This window comes from Megalobrama amblycephala, linkage group LG16, assembly GCF_018812025.1.
Source record: "Megalobrama amblycephala isolate DHTTF-2021 linkage group LG16, ASM1881202v1, whole genome shotgun sequence".
Lineage (NCBI taxonomy): Eukaryota > Metazoa > Chordata > Actinopteri > Cypriniformes > Xenocyprididae > Megalobrama > Megalobrama amblycephala.
The window spans coordinates 28,398,514-28,418,187 of NC_063059.1; the positions used below are offsets into that span (position 1 = coordinate 28,398,514).

A 19,674-nucleotide genomic window follows, 5' to 3' on the forward strand; every position below is an offset into this window, starting at 1 on the left:
AATGTTTTTTGTTAATTGAAATAACACTGAAATAACACCAATTATTATCTGCCGATAACAATACCGATAGTCTGGGGGTTATGCGTTTTATACCTTCTTTTAAATTAATGATAATTTCATTATATTTTTAATTATTAGATTTTGAAAGAAATGCAAATAAACTTTATTCTCTCCATTTCATCAACTTGTTTCAGAGTAACTGATATCAGTTATAAACACATTATAAACACATTACTTAAATTAATATTAAAACACATTAACTAAGTTTTGAAGATTAAATTAATATTTCCTAACTTTCTGAATGTTATTCATTTATTATTAATATTGAACATCAAACTGGTTTCTTAGCATTTTCTTTACACAAAGCCCAAATGCAGTGCCAGACCGCCTTCCGTATTCTACTTATGAAGAAAGTGTAAAACTCTAGCAGCTCAAAATGCTTACGCTATACGCCATTCCCTATTCAACTGACGTGAAGCCAGTTCCATTTTTTCATAATTTGAATACGGAAGGCAGACTGGCGGAAGCTAGATATTTTACTTCATAACTTGTTAAATATGGATTTTTTTTTTTTTTACACAAATGCATCGCTTCACTTCAGAAGGCCTTTATTAACCCCCCGAAGCCATGTGGAGCACATATTTATGATGGATGGATGTGGATGGAAGCACTTTCTTCAGCTCATACTCGTTGATCCCATTCACTGCCATTATAAAGCTCGGATGCATCAGGACATTTATTAATATATCTCAGATTGTGTTCATCAGAAAGAAGAAAGTCATATACACCTAGGATGGCTTGAGGGTGAGTGAAGCTTTTCATTTGAAAGTGAAAATTTAAAATATTAAATAAATTCGCTAAATGATAATAGGCTAAATGATAACACTGCCGCAAACACTGAACTAAAGCGAATGGATATTTACATTCTGAACACTGATTTAGGGCCCGTCGTCACCGATCGCCTCAGTCACCAAACATGGGAACGATTGCTGATTGGATTTAACTTTAAAGACATTCCAATTGAGCCTATCAACAGCTGTGCACTTTTCTTCAACAACAGAGTGAAAAGTTCAGATGATAAATGCATTCAAGAGACATTGACCTTCCGTGTGTCACTAATTCACACCAAAGCACTTCATCATGCTCCTTTTGTCATGTTCCAGACCCAGGCAGTGTCTCTGAGGGCTTGAATCCAAAAAGCTGTGGACGCAGCCTGACTAATAAAACAGAACAACCCACCCAGCACAAAGGTGAGCACGTGCAGGACTGCGGGAAAATAAATCCCACCACAACTAGCAATTAGTGCCGTTAAATTACAAAGCATTAATTCACTCCCTTCAGTGTGTGAAGCTGTCATAAATATTTCACATATAAAAAGGTTTGTGCGGCTTATCAGACTAAAGCATATTCTCATGCAACAAATCAATGTTCTTGACACACAAAGCATGTTTCTCCAAGTCAACATATAACACATCTTTGTAAATTAAAATGCTATTTACATTTTTGAATCAGGCCCAAACATTCCTTCCTCTTGATTTTATCATGCAAAAACACAATGGTGCTTATGTAAAGAGGAAAAGAGAGAGAAAGTGAGGTTTCAGACTCAAACTGATGACCTTAAACAACTTTCCTCATGTCTGACATCAAACCGAAGCCTCTCCCTTCTGCATAAGATCACTAATTTCTGTATGGCACAAGCCTGTAATTCTTATTGAACCATAAATACGATTCATTGCTTATAAAGTCTGCCACACACATACTTGGCTGCTGTAAAGGCTGCCACACACATTTTACCTAGCTGGTATTCTGGACTGAGATCGTAACAATAGATACAACCGAGGAAAAACATTACAGCTGCGGTCTGGAAGCATTTAGCCAGCAGTTAGTTTTATGTTGGCAATGTGTCATCCAAGACAATGCAGAGGCTCCCATCAGTTCTGTGTGCAGTTGTGTTTACTTGGGCAACATATACATTCAGCAATCAGCTGTACTGCCAGAAGATTACAGAAACTACCACAACATCATTGTTTTCCAAAAGGAGACCCTTCAGGCAGATGATATGCCAGTGTTTTCCAAATAAATCCCATTTGCTTGCATGGGTTAGGTGTGCTTTAGACCAGACTGTCTCAGTTAATCAAGAACATAATCATTTGATTGGAAGATTTGGGCTTGCCAGCACTTTGCTGAAACAACAATATTCATGGCAAGTGGGTGGATGGATTAGGAAACTCAGATGACTTTAGACCTCTTGAGTCTAATTTCTCTTATCAGACTTGGCTTGTGTAAGACAGACCTTGCTAACTATGAACCTCAGCACTGAAATATCAAGGCATCTGCATCCCTTTCAGATCACAGACCGGTCAATGACATATAAGAGAGTACGCAGTAAACAAAAAGAAAAATCTTTAATCCAGTTTAGTGTAGTTTAAAACTCTTCAGAACACATTTCATATGGTTTTGAAAAACATTTTGTACCATTTTTAAGATATTTTTTAAAATGTCATGTGGTGTAACCATTAAAATCACTTAGTTCATACATATTCACCTTACAACTTGAATGTACAAAACCTCTCAAAACTATTTTCTATGTAAAATGTGTTTGTTTTTTTGTTTTTTTACAAATGAATATGTTTATATTATGAATATGTTCCATCCTGAACAAACCTAGTCATAATTATCTAATATTTTAAGAGAATTTAAGAGAGTGTGTTTAAGAGTGTTGCTTGCTCTACATGACGATTTGGTGGACAAAAGTTTTTCAAATATATACAGTTTATTTAAATAATAATAATTATGGCTGCAGCACATTTATATTTTCTAAAAGCCACTTAAATGTCCTAATTGAACTAAGGCCAACTCCTGGCTTAAAGGGTTTGTTCACCCAAAAATGAAATTTCTGTCATTAATTACTCACCCTCATGTTGTTCCACACCTGTAAGACCTTTGTTCATCTTCGGAACACAAATTAAGATATTTTTGATGAAATCCAAGAGATTTTGTATCCCCCATGGAAAGCAACATAATTGCCACATTCAAGGTCCAGAAAGGTACTAAAGACATTGTTAAAATAGTCAACGTGACTACAGTGGTTCAACCTTAATGTTATGAAGCATCAAAAATACCTTTTGTGTGCAAAAACAAAACAAAAATCGTCTTTATTCAACAATTTTGTCTCTCCCCTGTCAGTCTCCTATGCAGTTGGAGACTGAAATCTCGGATTTCATCAAAAATTTCTTGTATTCTGAAGATGAACGAAGGTCTTACAGCTGTGGAACAACATGAGGGTGAGTAATTAATGACAGAAATTTCATTTTTGGGTGAACTAACCCTTTAATCTAAGCCCTGTCTGTGAAATCGGGCCATAGGTGTATTCAAATCATTGTTTGTGCGAATTGCATTTTGAATGAATTTTTGAATGAATGATCAGATCTGGACAAAAAATAAAAGGAGTGTTTTGTCATTCACCCAGATGTTGCAGAACAGGCTTTTGTCTCCCTAAGAAAGATAAAGACTACGATAGAATGAAAAACGAGGCGGGTGCGGTCTAGCCACCCAACCGTCTCCTAAATTATCTGCCTCAACTATTTTCCATTTCAGAGCCATTTTATAATCTCCAGATTTCTTTTAATAAGCATGGATGCTGTGAGTCCTCCTTATTGCCTTTTTCAGTGCAGACGTTCCTCGAAACTGCCACCAGACTTCCCATTTATAGGCACGGAGACTGGTGATTTTAGGAAGGAACGAGAGAAAGAATGGACATCGGGATGGAGTAAGGAGGGAGGTCGGACTGTGTCGTGGGAACCATGAGCCGAGTCTGGATTGCTAAACTTTACCCTCAAGAGAATTCACAACTGCTTTCAATTTGAGATGGGGGTCACTCAAATTACAGTCCCCCTTCCGTCAAGACCCAATCCATGGCCCCCACCCCCCCGGCGCTGCGCTCAGGCCCGGCCCTCTCCACGCTCTAGAGAGCCAAAGCCATGACATCATCACCAGTGGCTTTCTCTAACGCTGCCTCTCACCCCAGTGCACTCTTTCTTCTTCTCCTATGTCATTTATCATAACCTTGTCTTTTTAGATTGTGACACGTCTTTTCATTCTCTTTCTCTTGTGTCATTCTCTTTCTGTCTTGTCTCTGTTTTGAGTCAGATGTGGTTTGTGTTGGTCTTCTGGTGTTTTTCATTATAGTCTGTTGTCAGGCACTAAAGACGTGGTGACAGGCCTGAGAGGTGCAGAGGGCTGCAGTGGTGGATGAACTGATGCAGGGGTGAAAGGGCTTGTGAGTTTCATATATGTAAACAACACCTCTGATTAACAAACTCACCATAAGTGAGAAAACCATAAAATGTTTTTACACCTCAACTAAAAACAAAGATCTATTAATGATAAAATTATAAAAAGTACACATGGCTATTCTTAGAAATTAAAATATATTTTGCAAAACGTGGTTAAAATTATTTAATTTATATTTTTATAACATATTTTATAGGTATATTCATATAGTGTGGTTCGAGCGATCGAGTTGGATTTGGATGAAAATTTCCAACTTAATCTCATGGCAACTCTTAAAGGTGCTAAAGAGGATGTTTTGTTTTATACATTTTGCAATATTACTTGAAACTGTCTTTACTAACTGATAAAAGACTATTTATTAGGTGCACTGAAAGGGAATAATATTAATATACATCATTTGTGCACAAGGTAGGGCCATAAAAACATCAGCCAATCGTTAACGCGATCATCGAGTAAACGATTGGCCCTCTGGCTTGTCAATCACTGCCATGACGTTCCTTGTGAGAGACCTGTGTGGATTGGCCCTCTGGCTTGTCAATCACTGCCATGACGTTCCTTGTGAGAGACGTACGTGCTCCAGTAACTTTCCACAGGCGGCACATGCAATGTTTTTGTCAGGAGACAGGAGTAACAACTGCAGATTATGAGTTAGCTGCGGTGAGTCCGACATAATGAATCCACTAACACGACAGAGCGAATGCCGGTGGTAAACACTCGTGTTCCAATACTCGTGCACGAGTTTTGGGAGGCGTTCCCTCGAAATGAGCTGTGAAGGAGGGGGGTTGTTCTTGCGCATGCGCTCATTTCAAAAACTCACTAACAGTCTTTGGTTTCTCAGTCGACGAAAAGATCCTCTGTAGCACTTTTAACTATTTTATATTCTGGCAAATTGCTTGCTAATTTGCATTAATTTGTACAATCTGCTTATGCCCCAGTGACAATTATGTTTGGTAAGCGGTGGACCTTTATGCTTATTTTGCTTCCTTGTTGAAAAATTCAGGTGCATGTCATGTCTGTAAACAGAGAAAAGAAGGTCCGACTACTATGGTGGCAGATACAACATGTATTTCAGATGTATCCCTTGCTTTCTTCTTTCTGCCAGTTGGCCTTCAGTAATAGATCAGCTCAGATGGTGATTGTATGCGACCACCTCAAACAATCAGATTTATTCGTGCAGATGAGCAGCGCCGAAGCACAACTGATGTAAAAAAAAAAACTCTGCAGGTTGCATGCAATTTTATGTTTCAACCACAGATGGTGATAGAGAGGCTAAAGTTCCATGGTGCACCTTTAAGAAAATAAATAACATGCAAATGCGAGAGACTACGGAGCCCCGCACATGACATGCAAGAAAAAAAATTAAATCATGCGCACGATTTACTAATTCGTTCCCTCAATTTACTAAATCGGGTGCACGACTTACTAATTCGTTCTCTCGATTTACTAAATCGTGAGCACGATTTACTAAAACATGCGCAAGATTTACTATTTCGTTCCCTCAATTTATAAATCATGCGCATGATTTATAAATCGAGTGAACGAAATAGTAAATCGTGTGCACATTTTAGTAAATCGAGGGAAATTGTATGCACATTTTAGTAAATCAAGGGAACGAATAAATAAATCGTGCACACGATTTAGTAAATCGAGGGAACGAATTAGTAAATCATGTGCACGATTTAGTAAATCGAGGGAACGAATTAGTAAATCGTGCGCACGTTTTAGTAAATCGAGGGAACGAATAAGTAAGCCGTGTGCACGTTTTAGTAAATCGAGGGAACGAATTAGTAAATCGTGCACACGTTTCAGTAAATCGAGGGAACGAATTAGTAAATCGTGTGCACGTTTTAGTAAATCGAGGGAACGAATTAGTAAGCCGTGCGCATGTTTTAGTAAATCGAGGGAACGAATTAGTAAATCGTGCGCACGTTTCAGTAAATCGAGGGAACGAATTAGTAAATCGTGTGCACGTTTTAGTAAATCGAGGGAACGAATTAGTAAGCCGTGCGCATGTTTTAGTAAATCGAGGGAACGAATTAGTAAGCCGTGCGCACGTTTTAGTAAATCGAGGGAACGAATTAGTAAGCCGTGCGCACGATTTAGTAAATCGAGGGAACGAATTAGTAAACCGTGCACACGTTTTAGTAAATCGAGGGAACAAATTAGTAAATCGTGCGCACGTTTTAGCCTACTCTTTTTTTTTCCTGCATGTCATGTCCGGGGCTCCATAGGAGACTGGAAACGTAAGCTCATGCAAATTTTGCTGCATTGCAAAGTTCAAGTTTTGTGAACCTGTGAATTTGTATCCCTTGTGACCAATAGAAGAACGATAGATCACTGTGTAAAGAACACAAACTGTGAAGCTGCTGGTTTGAAGCATAAAACCCTGGGTATACCTCGTTTTTTAACGCATACACTGTACGCTAGTGTACTCGCACATTCGGTTGCACAGCTTTGCAAAGCATTCTTCATTTGACTCGTACACATACACAGGCGTTCGACGCATCCACAGTTCTCTCCACAAATTACAACCCATGTAAACTTCTTTGTATTTTTTTTATGCTAGAGTTGTACAAATGAGGGCACTTTCTAACCTCTTCGCACAATCTCTCGTTTATGAAGGCCTCCATCGTCGGTGTAGCTTGCATGTGTTCCGGTCTGTTCTGTTTATGCAGTTTTTCTTTGACTACCTTGTGAATCGACACCCTCAGGGCATGGTTGCCACCTTGTGGATAAAAGAATTACTGCAAAAACAATTAAATAGGCATGTGCAACCAAATCCAGCGGTGCGTGTACAGTATGTGCATACCATACTCTTCTGATGACTAAATTTGCGTCACACGCACTGTACTCTGACCCTTGCGTACATGTAAAAAGTGAAGTATACTTTGGGCTTTACAGGAAATCCCAGAGCGTGACGTCATATCACAATCATGTCCAAATAAATTTAGCATGCTCAAAGTCTAGTACGGTTGTGATTCATGTCTATTAGCTAGTTAACAAAATGAAGATACATGTAAGTGTTTAAAAATTAGTCTTTCTCTTCCAGGAAAAATATTGGTGACTCATCCTGAACTTGTGGGTGTACCTAATTTTTGTCCAATCAGATGCTCTCTAGAATAAGAACATCCCTCCTTCTACTTTCCTCTGACTAGCAAGCAATTAAAAAAAGTAAAATAGTAGTGAATATATTTTTAACAGTTTGCAGACAAAAGTTAAGTGACTGCAATCTGTTTGGAAATGTCTGTCTTCAAAACTCTCAATAACTTGAGTCAAGATTGTGTTTGATTTGTGTTGCATTAGAAGGCTTGGCGCTCTCACATTCATGGAATGCCGAGCATCTCTGCAGTTAGTCGGGCAGCTGGCGTGATGGGTGAGGAGGGAGTGGAGGAGAAAGGGGGGGGGTGTCACACTAAATAAGCACAATTACACTTGCGCGGGATGGAAACCAGATGACCACGGGCACTGACAACATGCAGGGGTTACATAGGCCAAGGCTCAGATACACACTTAAACACAAAAGGCCCTTACAACATCCTGGAGCCCTGCAGTAGACGGATGGGGAGGCTTGCGGGTTCTCTGTAAACACAGTGCGTTTCCCACACTGCACTTTCGTGATCTAAGTGTGAGCCATGACCCCCTCATTCCTCCCGCTTTCTCAGGTTTTCGAAAATACCTCCATCAAGACCTTTTCACTTTTTTTTTTTTTTTTCAGTGTGATTAGTATTGATCCCAGTCTAGTTGGTTTGTTCCCAGTAAAGTTGTAGTGCTCGACACAAAGACTTTGTAGTAAGTTTGCCATGTTAGCCAGACTTTTTGTCATGTTCTCCTGCCTTCCTTTTTTGCCTGTTCTGTGTGAGCGGAGGGGGTGATTTTACATGACTGGGAAATGAGCTAATCGCTCGGTCTTTATGACCTAATTTCAGAGCTCTCAGCTCGCTGAGACAAAGACAGAAACTACATTCCAGTGTGTGAGAATTTCACTTACGAAAAATACAGTAAACGATTATAAATGAGGTTCACTGTGCACGTTCCCCATACAGCAATAACTCTGTTTTTGCCATTTTGAGACATTAAGGATTAAAGTTTAAAAACATATTGTTTCACTAGATACTAAAGGGTTTATTTTGTCCCACAAGTGCTCATGTCTGCCACTCCCTACTGTTTTCATTCAGAGTAAAAGATTAACGTATGAATCTAAAATACACTTTCATGAGTGGAGTGAGATACATGTGATATTAATTAAAACAAAACCAAAATAATACAGCACGCACTTTGCGCTTCTTTGTATTCCAAAAGGCTTGCCAACATCAAATCCACCATCGCCCCCTAGTGGTTATTTAAATGTGAATCTGAATGGCCACTAGGGGGCTATATGTTTTTTGGGGGGGGGTTTTATGTGTGTGTGTGTGTGTGTGTGTGTGTTTTCTCTTTAGCTACAGCAATGTTTTTCAGGGTAAGTTTAATTTTTCAAATTTCTGATTATGGTAGACTTAAATTGATAATTTTAGACTTAAATTTATTGAACATTTACACCGTTATTGAACAGAAAAACAAAAAACAAAGATACAGCTCAAACATACCGGCTCTTTAACAGGGAATGTTGTCATAAGAGGAACTTGCTGTTTATTTACACTGATTTACGAAGAATACCTTTTAGTTAAAAAATGAAATAATAAAAAGCTTCTGCAACATTTTTACCAGTAAACATTACAACAATAAGGGAAAAAAATAAACAATTCAGGAAACCGATGAAACGGAAAAGGTAATATGCAAAAAAAAAAAAAAAAAAAAAAAACACTGGGATATAACACATACTGCCCTAACACTTTAATTGTATTTGTGTGTTTATCCAGAACCTATTAAAAAAAATGACAGTGGAATTTAGCTTGGAGGGTGGGTCAAGAAACTTGTAAAAAGAAACCAAACTGAATAAATTTACCTTTATTGTTGAAGATTTGAAAATAACAATGCTTTTAAAAGAAAGTGTAGGCTTGTATGAATGAAACAATTACAGGTCACAGTTAAAGGGCATTCAGTGGTAAGAAAGAGTCATCAATAGAATTCCACAGAATCATTCTCACTAATGAAATCTAGAGACAAAAATATGCCATGAGTGTTATAAGCCAAAAAAAAATAAAAAAAAATCAATCAATTATTCTTATGTATATAAATGTATACACACATATACATGTAAGTGAAGACAAAACAGCTTATAGGAAACCAGTAATCATATTCTTTGTCATTATGGTTTTGATAAATATATCCCTGAAAGCTTATTTACTTCTACTGTGTATGATAATAACCATATAAAAAGTGACAGGTGACAAATGACAAAGAAGGCAAGATAAGTATTTTAACCAACTCCCCAAATGATAGTGCAACAGCTCCCACTTTTACAACTAAAAATAGTGTAGAATATCTCATTTAAACAACCATGAAACATAAACTTTATTCTTAAATGGTTCTTTATATGTGTGCAAAAATGTACACTTGTTTGCATAATGCCTATAGGAATGATATGCATAATGTTCTATGTTACCAATTTGGAACATCTTACAAAATGTACTCAAATTGGAACTTTAATGTAACTTAAATGTTTAGTAGTTTTAATTGATCTGAATGTTGGAGTGTCATGAGATGAATGAAGGCCTCTGGCTTTAGTTTGAATCAACCTTAGGTAGTTTCTCATAAGACACCTGCTCCTCTGCAGGCAGCAACTCCTCCTTATCATCAATTATGAAGAACCTCCTGTTGGAGTTTCTGCGCACTGCGATCAGGATCAAGCCTACCAGAAGTAGGGCAGACATTATGGCCAGGGTGGCCACTAGGAAGAAGGCTAGGAACAAGAGACACAAGACATGTTAAATTTTGGGCACTAAGATCAAACAGCTATTTGCATTTTTTATAGGAGTGTAATAATACATTGTGTCACTATATATCGCAATACAAAAAATGCAACAATATGTATCATGGATAGTGATAATGTAGTTCACCCGAATTTTAAATGCAATGGGGGAATATTTGTGCGCCCTGACAAAAGTGGCCTATGTTATTTTAAATATATCTAGTCAGTGACAGAGTGCAAGCATATATAAGTATTTTCTTTGCAGTGTGTTAGTAGTTGTTAGATAGTGGCAGATACTATTTGCACCTCAGTGTATAGTAGTATATTTTAAAACAGTATACAATAATAACATATTAAGTGTATATGATTATATTTATTAAAGTCATAAATGGATGCTGCCTTATTGGGACCTTACTTGTCCCTATCCCTAAAGCCCCTACCTGTTAAACACTTTATTCCCACTATTAAATACCCATTTATTTCCACTTTTCAAATTTTTTCTTAATTTTTTATTTTAAATAAATGCTACTCCGAGCTGATGTGTGATGGGAAAGGGAGAAGAATGAGTTTAGTAAAAGACAGATTTGAACTCGGGTGGGTCACGTCAAAGCAAACTCTCCACATCACTGATCCTGTTTTCAGAGGGATTTCTTTTGTTATCTTGTCTGGCTCAGACAATAGTGGGCGGAGTTAGTGTAAATAGACTCTGCTAACAAGACAGGCTATTTGCACCTTGTGTAAATAGACACTCCATAAATCTTGCAGATAAAATATGAAACATGGATAAAAATCGGGAAAAAACAATAATATGAACATTTACAGTATTATAATTAATAATATAAATCAGTCCTGTACTACGGAAGAGGATTAGGGCCAAGCAATAATAAAAAAATAAAACCATCTCGAGATTAAAGTTGTTAAATTACGAGAAAAAACTTGTTAAATTTCAAGTAAAAAGTCAAGATAAAATGTTGAGAATAAAGTCATTAAATTACGAGAAAAAAGTCGTTAAATTATGAGAAAAATAACATTAAATTTCAAGTAAAAAGTCGAGATAAAATGTTGAGAATAAAGTCATTAAATTACGAGAAAAAAGTCGTTAAATTATGAGAAAAATAACATTAAATTTCGAGAAAAAAGTCGAGATAAAATGTTGAGAATAAAGTCATTAAATTACGAGAAAAAAGTCGTTAAATTATGAGAAAAATAACATTAAATTACGAGAAAAAACTCATTACATTTTCGAGAAAAAACTCGTTAAATTATGAGAAAAATAACGTTAAATTTCGAGAAAAAAGTCAAGATAAAATGTTGAGAATAAAGTCATTAAATTACGAGAAAAAACTCGTTAAATTTCGAGAAAAAGCCGAGATAAAATGTTCAGAATAAAATCATTAAATTACGAGAAAAAAGTTGTTAAATTATGAGAAAAATTATGTTAAATTTCGAGAAAAAAGTCGAGATAAAATGTTGAGAATAAACTCGTTAAATTACGAGAAAAAAGTCGTTAAATTATGAGAAAAATGACGTTAAATTTCGAGAACATTTAAACATTCTCAACATTTTATCTCGACTTTTTTCCTCGAAATTTAACGACATTTTTCTCATAATTTAACGAATTTGTTCTCGTAATTTAACAACTTTTTTCTCGTAATTTAATTAGTTTATTCTCAACATTTTATTTTGGCTTTTTTTCTCGAAATTTAACGAGATTTTTCTCGAAATTTTGCAACTTTAATCTCAAGATGGTTTTATTTTTTTATTATTGCTTGGCCCTAATCCTCTTCCGTACTGTACATACATTACACATTATATTTACAGTAAATATATGAACATTTTAGGGTTGGTATGATTTTTTTGGTACCAATGCTGTGACATTTGATCAAAAACATTAAAAATAATAATATTATGAAATATTGTTACAATTTAAAATAACTGTTTTCCATTTGAATATAATTTTATGATGATGATGATTTGGTGCTCAAGAAACATTTCTTATTATCAGTTGAAAAGTGTTCTGCTGCTTCATATTTTTGTGGAAACCATGATACATATAATTTCAGGAATATTTGATGAATAGAAAGTTCAAAAGAACAGAAATCTGTGTATATAAATTATAATGAATTCATTTATATCATTAATTAATTTTAACTGACTATTATTATAATCAGTTAATTTAATAACATTTCAGGTGTTCCACAATTCCTTACCTGGAGTCCAGCGGCCATGTTTGTGGTGTCCATGTGCATCAAAACGGTCTATATAAAAGAAGTACAACAACATGAGCCACCAGCAAAGCAAAGGCATATACTTACTACACGAAGCAGAATTCCTATACTCTTACCGTCTTTCCCGTAGCAAGCTGACATGCACTCTTCCTTAGTACCGTAGCGGTTTAGGTTTCCCTGACAGCCTCCATAGATGAACTCTTTACAAGACTGAGAGCTGGCCTCAAAGTAATACATACGGAAGAGTGCACGGCATGGGCCGGTATCAGATGGCACAGCACAGGTTTCTGTATTGAGTTACAAGAGGAACAATGTTTTATAAACATTCATTATTGCATCAATGGCAATGAGTTTGAAATGGAGAATTCCAGGACAGCTGATCCAACTTTTTGCCATTTTACCTTCAAAGCTAGGAGTAGAGGGAACGACAGGTGCTTTCTGGTTGCTGGGAATGACCGTCACTGGGATGAAAAAACAGTTGTATTTTTATAGCGATTTATAGGGATGACGGGTGATCAGGAAATGAATAGTCTCACACAATAGTACCTGTGCACGTTGTCATGCATGTTTCCTCAGTTTCATAATTGTTCTGGTTGCCACCGCAGCCTCCATAGGTGAATGGTTGACAGGTGCCTTTGTTGTAGTAATAGCGTCTAATGGAGGCTCTGCAGCGTCCGGTCTGTGCTTCAGCCAGACACTTCTCTGATACAGCAAGACAGATGGTAAGAAGCCACTAGAACTTCTTATAGTGTACAACTGTATTCTGTTCAAAGATGTGGACAACACCAAACCACTACAAGCTCATTTATTTTAAACAGTAAACAAAAATGATAAAATACCTTGGAATTCCTCTGATGTCATCTCAGGAAGAGCCTTGGGTTCAACATCTGAGGAGAAGGACACAGAATACTTAACTACAACGTTTTATGTCACATGTATACCTGGTAAAATGGATACTAAAATAAAAATGAATGTCTCTTGTTTCCATTTTGAAGTGAATACAGTCTCAGTTTTAATGTAATGTATTAGTATTTAATACTAATTGGTGTGCTAATTAAAAACAAATTGTAGTAAATGCATGTGTAAATAGCTGATGGGAACCAAAACAAAGAAACATTAATAGTAATAATATGTGCGATAGGAAAAACAGTTTTTTTGTGAAAGATTCCTGGGTCCTGGACATCCCAGACCCTCATTTACGTCATTACAAAAGGACAAATTAATGTTTATAATAATTTTTTATAGTCGAGTACAGTTGTTGAGAACTCTGACATGATTTGAGCTAACTATTTACTATTACACAATAATCAGTGTCTCTCAATTATTGTTAAAAAAAAACTGTCATAATATGTCTGAGAGCTGGTCTCATTGGGGCATCCAGATTATGATATGGATTTTTTTACCATTGTTATTCTCAGGTACAGACATTCTGCTGCGTTGAGAGACAGAATGGGAGTCCGTAAGCACAGCACCTGAAAAGAGCAGAAAGACACTTAAATTACTATGTCTATATATATATATATATATATATATATATATATATATATATATATATATATATATATATATATATATATATATACACAACAACAACAGTAATATTGTAAAATATTATTACAACTTAAAATAATTTTAACATCTTTTAAAATGTAATTTATTCTTGTGATGGCAAAGCTGAATTTTCAGCATCATTACTTCAGTGTCACATGATCCTTCAAAAATCATTCTAATATGCTGATTTGCTGCTCAAGAAACATTTCGTATTATTATTATTGATGCTGAAAACAGTTATGCTGCTTAATATTTTTGTGGAAACAGTGATCAGTTTATTTCAGGATACTTTGATGTATAGAAGGCTGAAATCTTTTGCAAGAATGTAAATGTCTTTACGGTCACTTTCGACCAATTTAATGCAATTTTGCTGATTAAAAATAGTATTTTCTTTAAAAAAAAAAAAAAAAAAAGTACTGACCCCAAATGTTTGAATGGTATTGTAATTCAGTAACAAAGTACCAAACTAAACTAAACTTTTCCATGGGGAAAATTCATAGTAAGGAATGTTCTATAGAAAAAAATATTTAGTTGCACAATTTGCAACACACCCTCACACAAACATAGGCCCACACACACACACACACACACACACACACACAATAACGTTGCATAACACAAAACAGCCCAGAGTGTTGTAAATAAAATTCTTCATATGATTTCCCAATGACAATAATAGGATTATTAGAAGCAGATGGCATCTTTTTCCATTTAAACGTCATCTCATAAATCTGGTAATTCCAGAGATCAAAAAGGGTCACTCGGATACAGCAGGCACGAAGCACAAAGATCCCATTAAGAACATTAAAAAGCCTTTCCTTTTCTCTTTCCTACCCCCATTCTTAGTGAATATGTGAAGATAGATCACTCATTCAAATGCAATACCTGTAAAAGAGGGAAGAGGGTAAAGAAAAAACATGGTGACATGGTAAAACTAATGTGTCTATCATGTCCTTGTTGAGGACAGGTAATCCATCTGCACAGAGGTCATCAAACCGGTTATTCAACAACCCAGAGTAAAATGAAACCAGAATGTCCCATTTGTTAAGAGATTCAGCATAAACCCACTCAAACTCACTTAAGCGGTTCTGTGCCTCACCTAACTGTGAAAACAAACTGACTTTGACTAGTTTTGATTTCAGCCTATAAAAGTAAGTTGAGATAAACACTTTGCTTTGAGAATTTGCTGAGAATATCTTAATAATACAGGCCAAATGTCAAGTTACCTGGCTGAACTCTACTACAAACTCTAAGTGCAAATCAACTCAACACCATTCAAATATAGCAGGACATAAATCAGCTAAGCACATAGCCAACCACAAACTACAATGTGGGTACTGGATTTGTGCCCACTCTCACTGGAGAAAGGCTGTAATAAAACTCGTATGGTTTTCCAAAGCTCATATTTTGGTCTCCTTGTCGAAACCTCTGTTTTCATCACCACAGACATGTCAAATCATAGACTGATATGCACTAAAAACTGTTCCAAGTGACATTTACATTGATTGTAATGGGTATATTAAAAACTGGGCCTCGCATAACGTAACGTAGAGATTTAAACTCCAAAATCTCAATAAAATGAAATGTTTTTCCTTTCAAAACACTAAATTTTATCTTCATTTCCTCTGGATGCTCAGTGTAAGCCAAATGCAAACATTACCTTGATGCAAATGGTGTGTGTTTATTGATTTGCATTTATTTAGCCGCATTTCTTGCATACTGCACCCTAACTAGACTGCTGACACACTAGCTTAAATATTAGTGATTCAAAAATTCAAGAGATTAGACATTTTAAAGATTAAACAACTACATGGATCCTTTGAATCATAGTGTACAGGCCTCAGCTGTGTGCTTTACACAATTACTCAACATAAAACCACACAACATCAAAACAACATTCCTTTTGTCCGTCATAAAAGCCGTTTGTCACTGAACATTACTGGACTAATGACACATGTACAGTCATCTAAGCTTTAATGCCCAAACAATGATGAATACCATGTCAAGGTTATGACGCAAAAGCTTATCTCTAAAGCAGGAAGTCAAAAACAGGAGATAGCAAGTAAATTAATTAATGTTTGGGCACTTCACACTTGTTTTAAAGAAATTAATAGTTTTATTCAGGGAGGATGCATTAAATTGATCAAAAAAAAATGTACCATGGTTTCCACAAAAATATGAAACAGCACAACTGTTTTCAACATAAGAATACATGTTTCATATTAGTATCAGCATATTAGAATGATTTCTGAAGGATCATGTGACACTGAAGACTGGAGTAATGGCTAATTTGCCATCACAATAATACATTTTAAAATATATTCAAATAAAAACAAACAATTTAAATTGTTATTTTTATAATGTGCTTTTTGATGAAATAAATGCAGTCTTGGTGAGCTTTTTTTTTTTAACAAACATTAAATAAACAGTGACCGTACTGTATATGAGGCTATAAAAAGAGATTATAACAGAGGGGAGAGAGTTTCACAAGGTCAATGTCTCAAAGAATATGGGATCATAAATCTAGTTACATTATAGAAACAATGAGTCTTTTACATAATAAAGGTTTGCATAAAACTGAAAAGTTAACACTTATAAAATATTGCCTGCTATTTACCTGTCACCCCACTACAGGACGCCTCACATTCCTCCGTGGTATTAAAGTTATTATCATTGCCCCCACAGCCGCCATAGATAAACGGCTTGCAGGTCTGGTTGGTGACATCATAATAGAATCGTGGGAAAGCAGCACGGCAATTTCCCACCACCCTTGGGAGACGGCAGTGATCTAATAAGACAGAAGAAAAGGAATAGTCTTAAAATAGTGCACATGTACTGACTGTCCTAGGTGTAGGAAATACACTTCTCATAATAATGTTGCCATAATGCATTTGGCCATGATATTACTGCAGACTTTGTTGTTGTAACATATACTGTGATAACAAAATGAATATGTCATTCAGGTATGGCAGTATGTAACTTTAACTTCCCTTCCACAATTAAAGACTTTTGTTTACAGTAATGTGTTGTAAAACCTGAAGTACAGGTTGGTTGGGTGTGGGTCAACAGACAACAATGCTTCACAACTTCCTGGAAAAAGGGAAGGGTTTCTAGACAGCATTTTCTTAGGGTTAGGTTTATTTCAAACTTTAGCCTAATAATGAGCACAATCACAGATAAATATGAACATTTTCTTCGTAGATATTATATTACTTATCCTCAAGTATATTCCATAAAATGCTAAACCTTCCTTTTTTGTACATTACATAAGGTAACATAGCTAGCCAAACAAGTTACAACATGAACTAATAATACAATAAAAATACACTAAATAGGCATAAGAAGATCTTTTATTGTTAAGTCTTTAAAAATGTTTAGAAATTTAGTTTTAAAATATTAATATTATAAGCCATTGTGTCATGTGACAAAGTAACCATAAAAAACAAATCGTGTACAATGGTTACAATACAATGGTTAAAACATTTGACCTTTTTTATGAAAATACACTTTTTTTCAGGTCAAATTGTTAAAAAGTATCTTTGAAAAGATAAGTTTTGCTACATTAATGTGTATTCATAAGGCTAGTTATTGAAAATATATATTTTTACAAAATAACCAGTATTCTTTCACTTTTACGCCAAATACCATAGTTCACATATTAATTTATTATTAATTTTTGAAATAAGTAGGTCTACAGTTATTATGACATTTAACGTTAACTTTAATTTTTAAGACTATGTTTTAATTTTACCTGCGTTTGCGGAGCGAACTTCAGCCTCGTTTTGGGGTTCTTGCTCAGGGGTATTCAGGATCTTGCGGTACACCTTGAATTGTGAGCTCTGGGTCAAAACACAGACGTCTTTGCCGTCTTTCAAACAGTTGATCAGGCGACATTCTGGCCTGCCGTCGTCCGCTGGAGTCCCAATCAGAGCGATATGGCAGTCGTCAATCTCACAGCAAGCTTTCTGGCACTCTTCCTCCGAGATATCCGGCAGGTAAGCCACGGAAGCCGCGCCGTCATTATATGAGCTAATATTTAGACCCTGCTCGACGTCCGTTTCTGGGTCCCATTTACACGCGTTGAGAACCGACAGACAACAGAGAAAACCGACGATGGGGGCAATGAAACGCACCTGAGCCATTCTTCACTTCCTGTCTACCTGTCCCAGCTGTTCACGGTTATGACTGCGACTCGAATAAAGTTAAACGAGCCTTAAAATTACCACACCTATTAAACCGAACTCGTTCTTTGTCTGTAACGCTTGTGTGTATGGACGCAGCAGGTGTCCGTCTTCTCTCCAGGGAAATAATGCACCCAACAACTTCCTCTTAAGTGACGTCACTGTTTGTCTTTCACCAGATCCTCACACACCGCGCCACAGAAGTCACAGAGCCACTGAAACTCAAATCATTTCTTCAAATTAATGTATTCTGGATGCTGGATATATGCACTCAACTTCAGGATACAATTACATGCATATTCTTCATAACGCTGTCAATTAACATTACTTTTTTAATGCTTTAGATTGTGTGTGTGTGTGTGTGCGTTTGTGTGTGTTTGTGTTTGTGTGTGTGTGTGTGTGTGGTTCAGGTTTTGCTTACATTGTGGAAATAAAATGTCTCCTCAACAAAAGCAAAAACTGGAAATCAGCTGCATTGCTACTATTTAGTAGCCTATTTGTATGTTAGACGTTTAAGATAGCTATGTTTATGAATAACACTATGATTTTAGGCCTCTGCGATTCACGCTGTCAGATGAACTTGCCAAAAGCTTGTATCTGCATAATGATAAAAGTTGCTAAAAATGCTGTAAATGCTGTTTATTTATTTTTTTTAAATAGTAGCCTACACCACTATTAAAAAGAGTCCAAAAAAGATAAGGAATTAATTAAACCGGATGAATGGGATAATAAAAATGAAATATAAGCTGGTTGAGCAAAGTTGTAAACAAGTGGTAGGACTGTATAAACATGAGAAGATTTAAATGAGAGGGTTCTTCACTGAACCTCCTTGACTCAAGCGATTTTTGCAAAGAGGGAAGACTTTTTCCACGATACGACCAGCCAATTACCACAGTGATACAAATTATGTCTTAATGAGACTATAAAGATGCAGAGGTTTGTGTGAGTTAGGTTTAGGGAACAGAAAATACCATTAGGTCAGTATAAAAACATTGGACGTCAGTGAAAAATAGCAACCATGACATAAAATAAATGTGACCCTGGACCACAAAACCATAAGTAGCACGGGTATGTAGCAAAAACCAACAAGTATGGGTCAAAATTATCGATTTTTCTTTTATGCCAAAAATCATTAGGATATTAAGTAAAGATCATGTCCCATGAAGATATTTTGTAAATTTCCTACCTTAAATATATAAAAAAATTATGTTTGTGAGTGAATATGCATTGCTAAGGACTTCATTTGGACAACTTTAAAGGCGATTTTCTCAATATTTTGATTTTTTTGCACCCTCAGATTTTCAAATAGTTGTATTTCGGGCAAATATTGTTCTATCCTAACAAAACCAAATCAGTGGAAAGCTTATTTATTCAGCTTTCATATTATGTATAAATCTCAATTTCAAAAAATTGAACCTTATGACTGGTTTTGTGGTTCACGGTCACATATGTGTGGGAACCACCTGTACTGAAAGTGTAGGTAAATGTGTATTGCTAAGCATCTTACTAAATGCCAGTTAGTTCACATTATCACAGACACATTAACTGTGGTATTGTCAGATAAATGTCGGAT

At 35.9% G+C, this 19,674-nt stretch overlaps 1 protein-coding gene across 1 annotated transcript; it reads right to left on the reverse strand.

The window, feature by feature from the left end:
- Positions 1–9,222: 9,222 nt before the first annotated feature.
- spint2 (serine peptidase inhibitor, Kunitz type, 2) lies at positions 9,223–18,243 on the reverse strand. The gene is made up of 9 exons (XM_048161211.1): positions 17,672–18,243; positions 16,538–16,708; positions 13,773–13,841; positions 13,209–13,256; positions 12,916–13,071; positions 12,771–12,830; positions 12,486–12,656; positions 12,352–12,399; positions 9,223–10,132 (listed from the first exon to the last, which is right to left on the reverse strand). The coding sequence occupies exons 1-9, from the start codon at positions 18,060–18,062 to the stop codon at positions 9,954–9,956; spliced, it is 1,293 nt and encodes a 430-aa protein (XP_048017168.1). The 5' UTR covers positions 18,063–18,243; the 3' UTR covers positions 9,223–9,953.
- Positions 18,244–19,674: the final 1,431 nt, after the last annotated feature.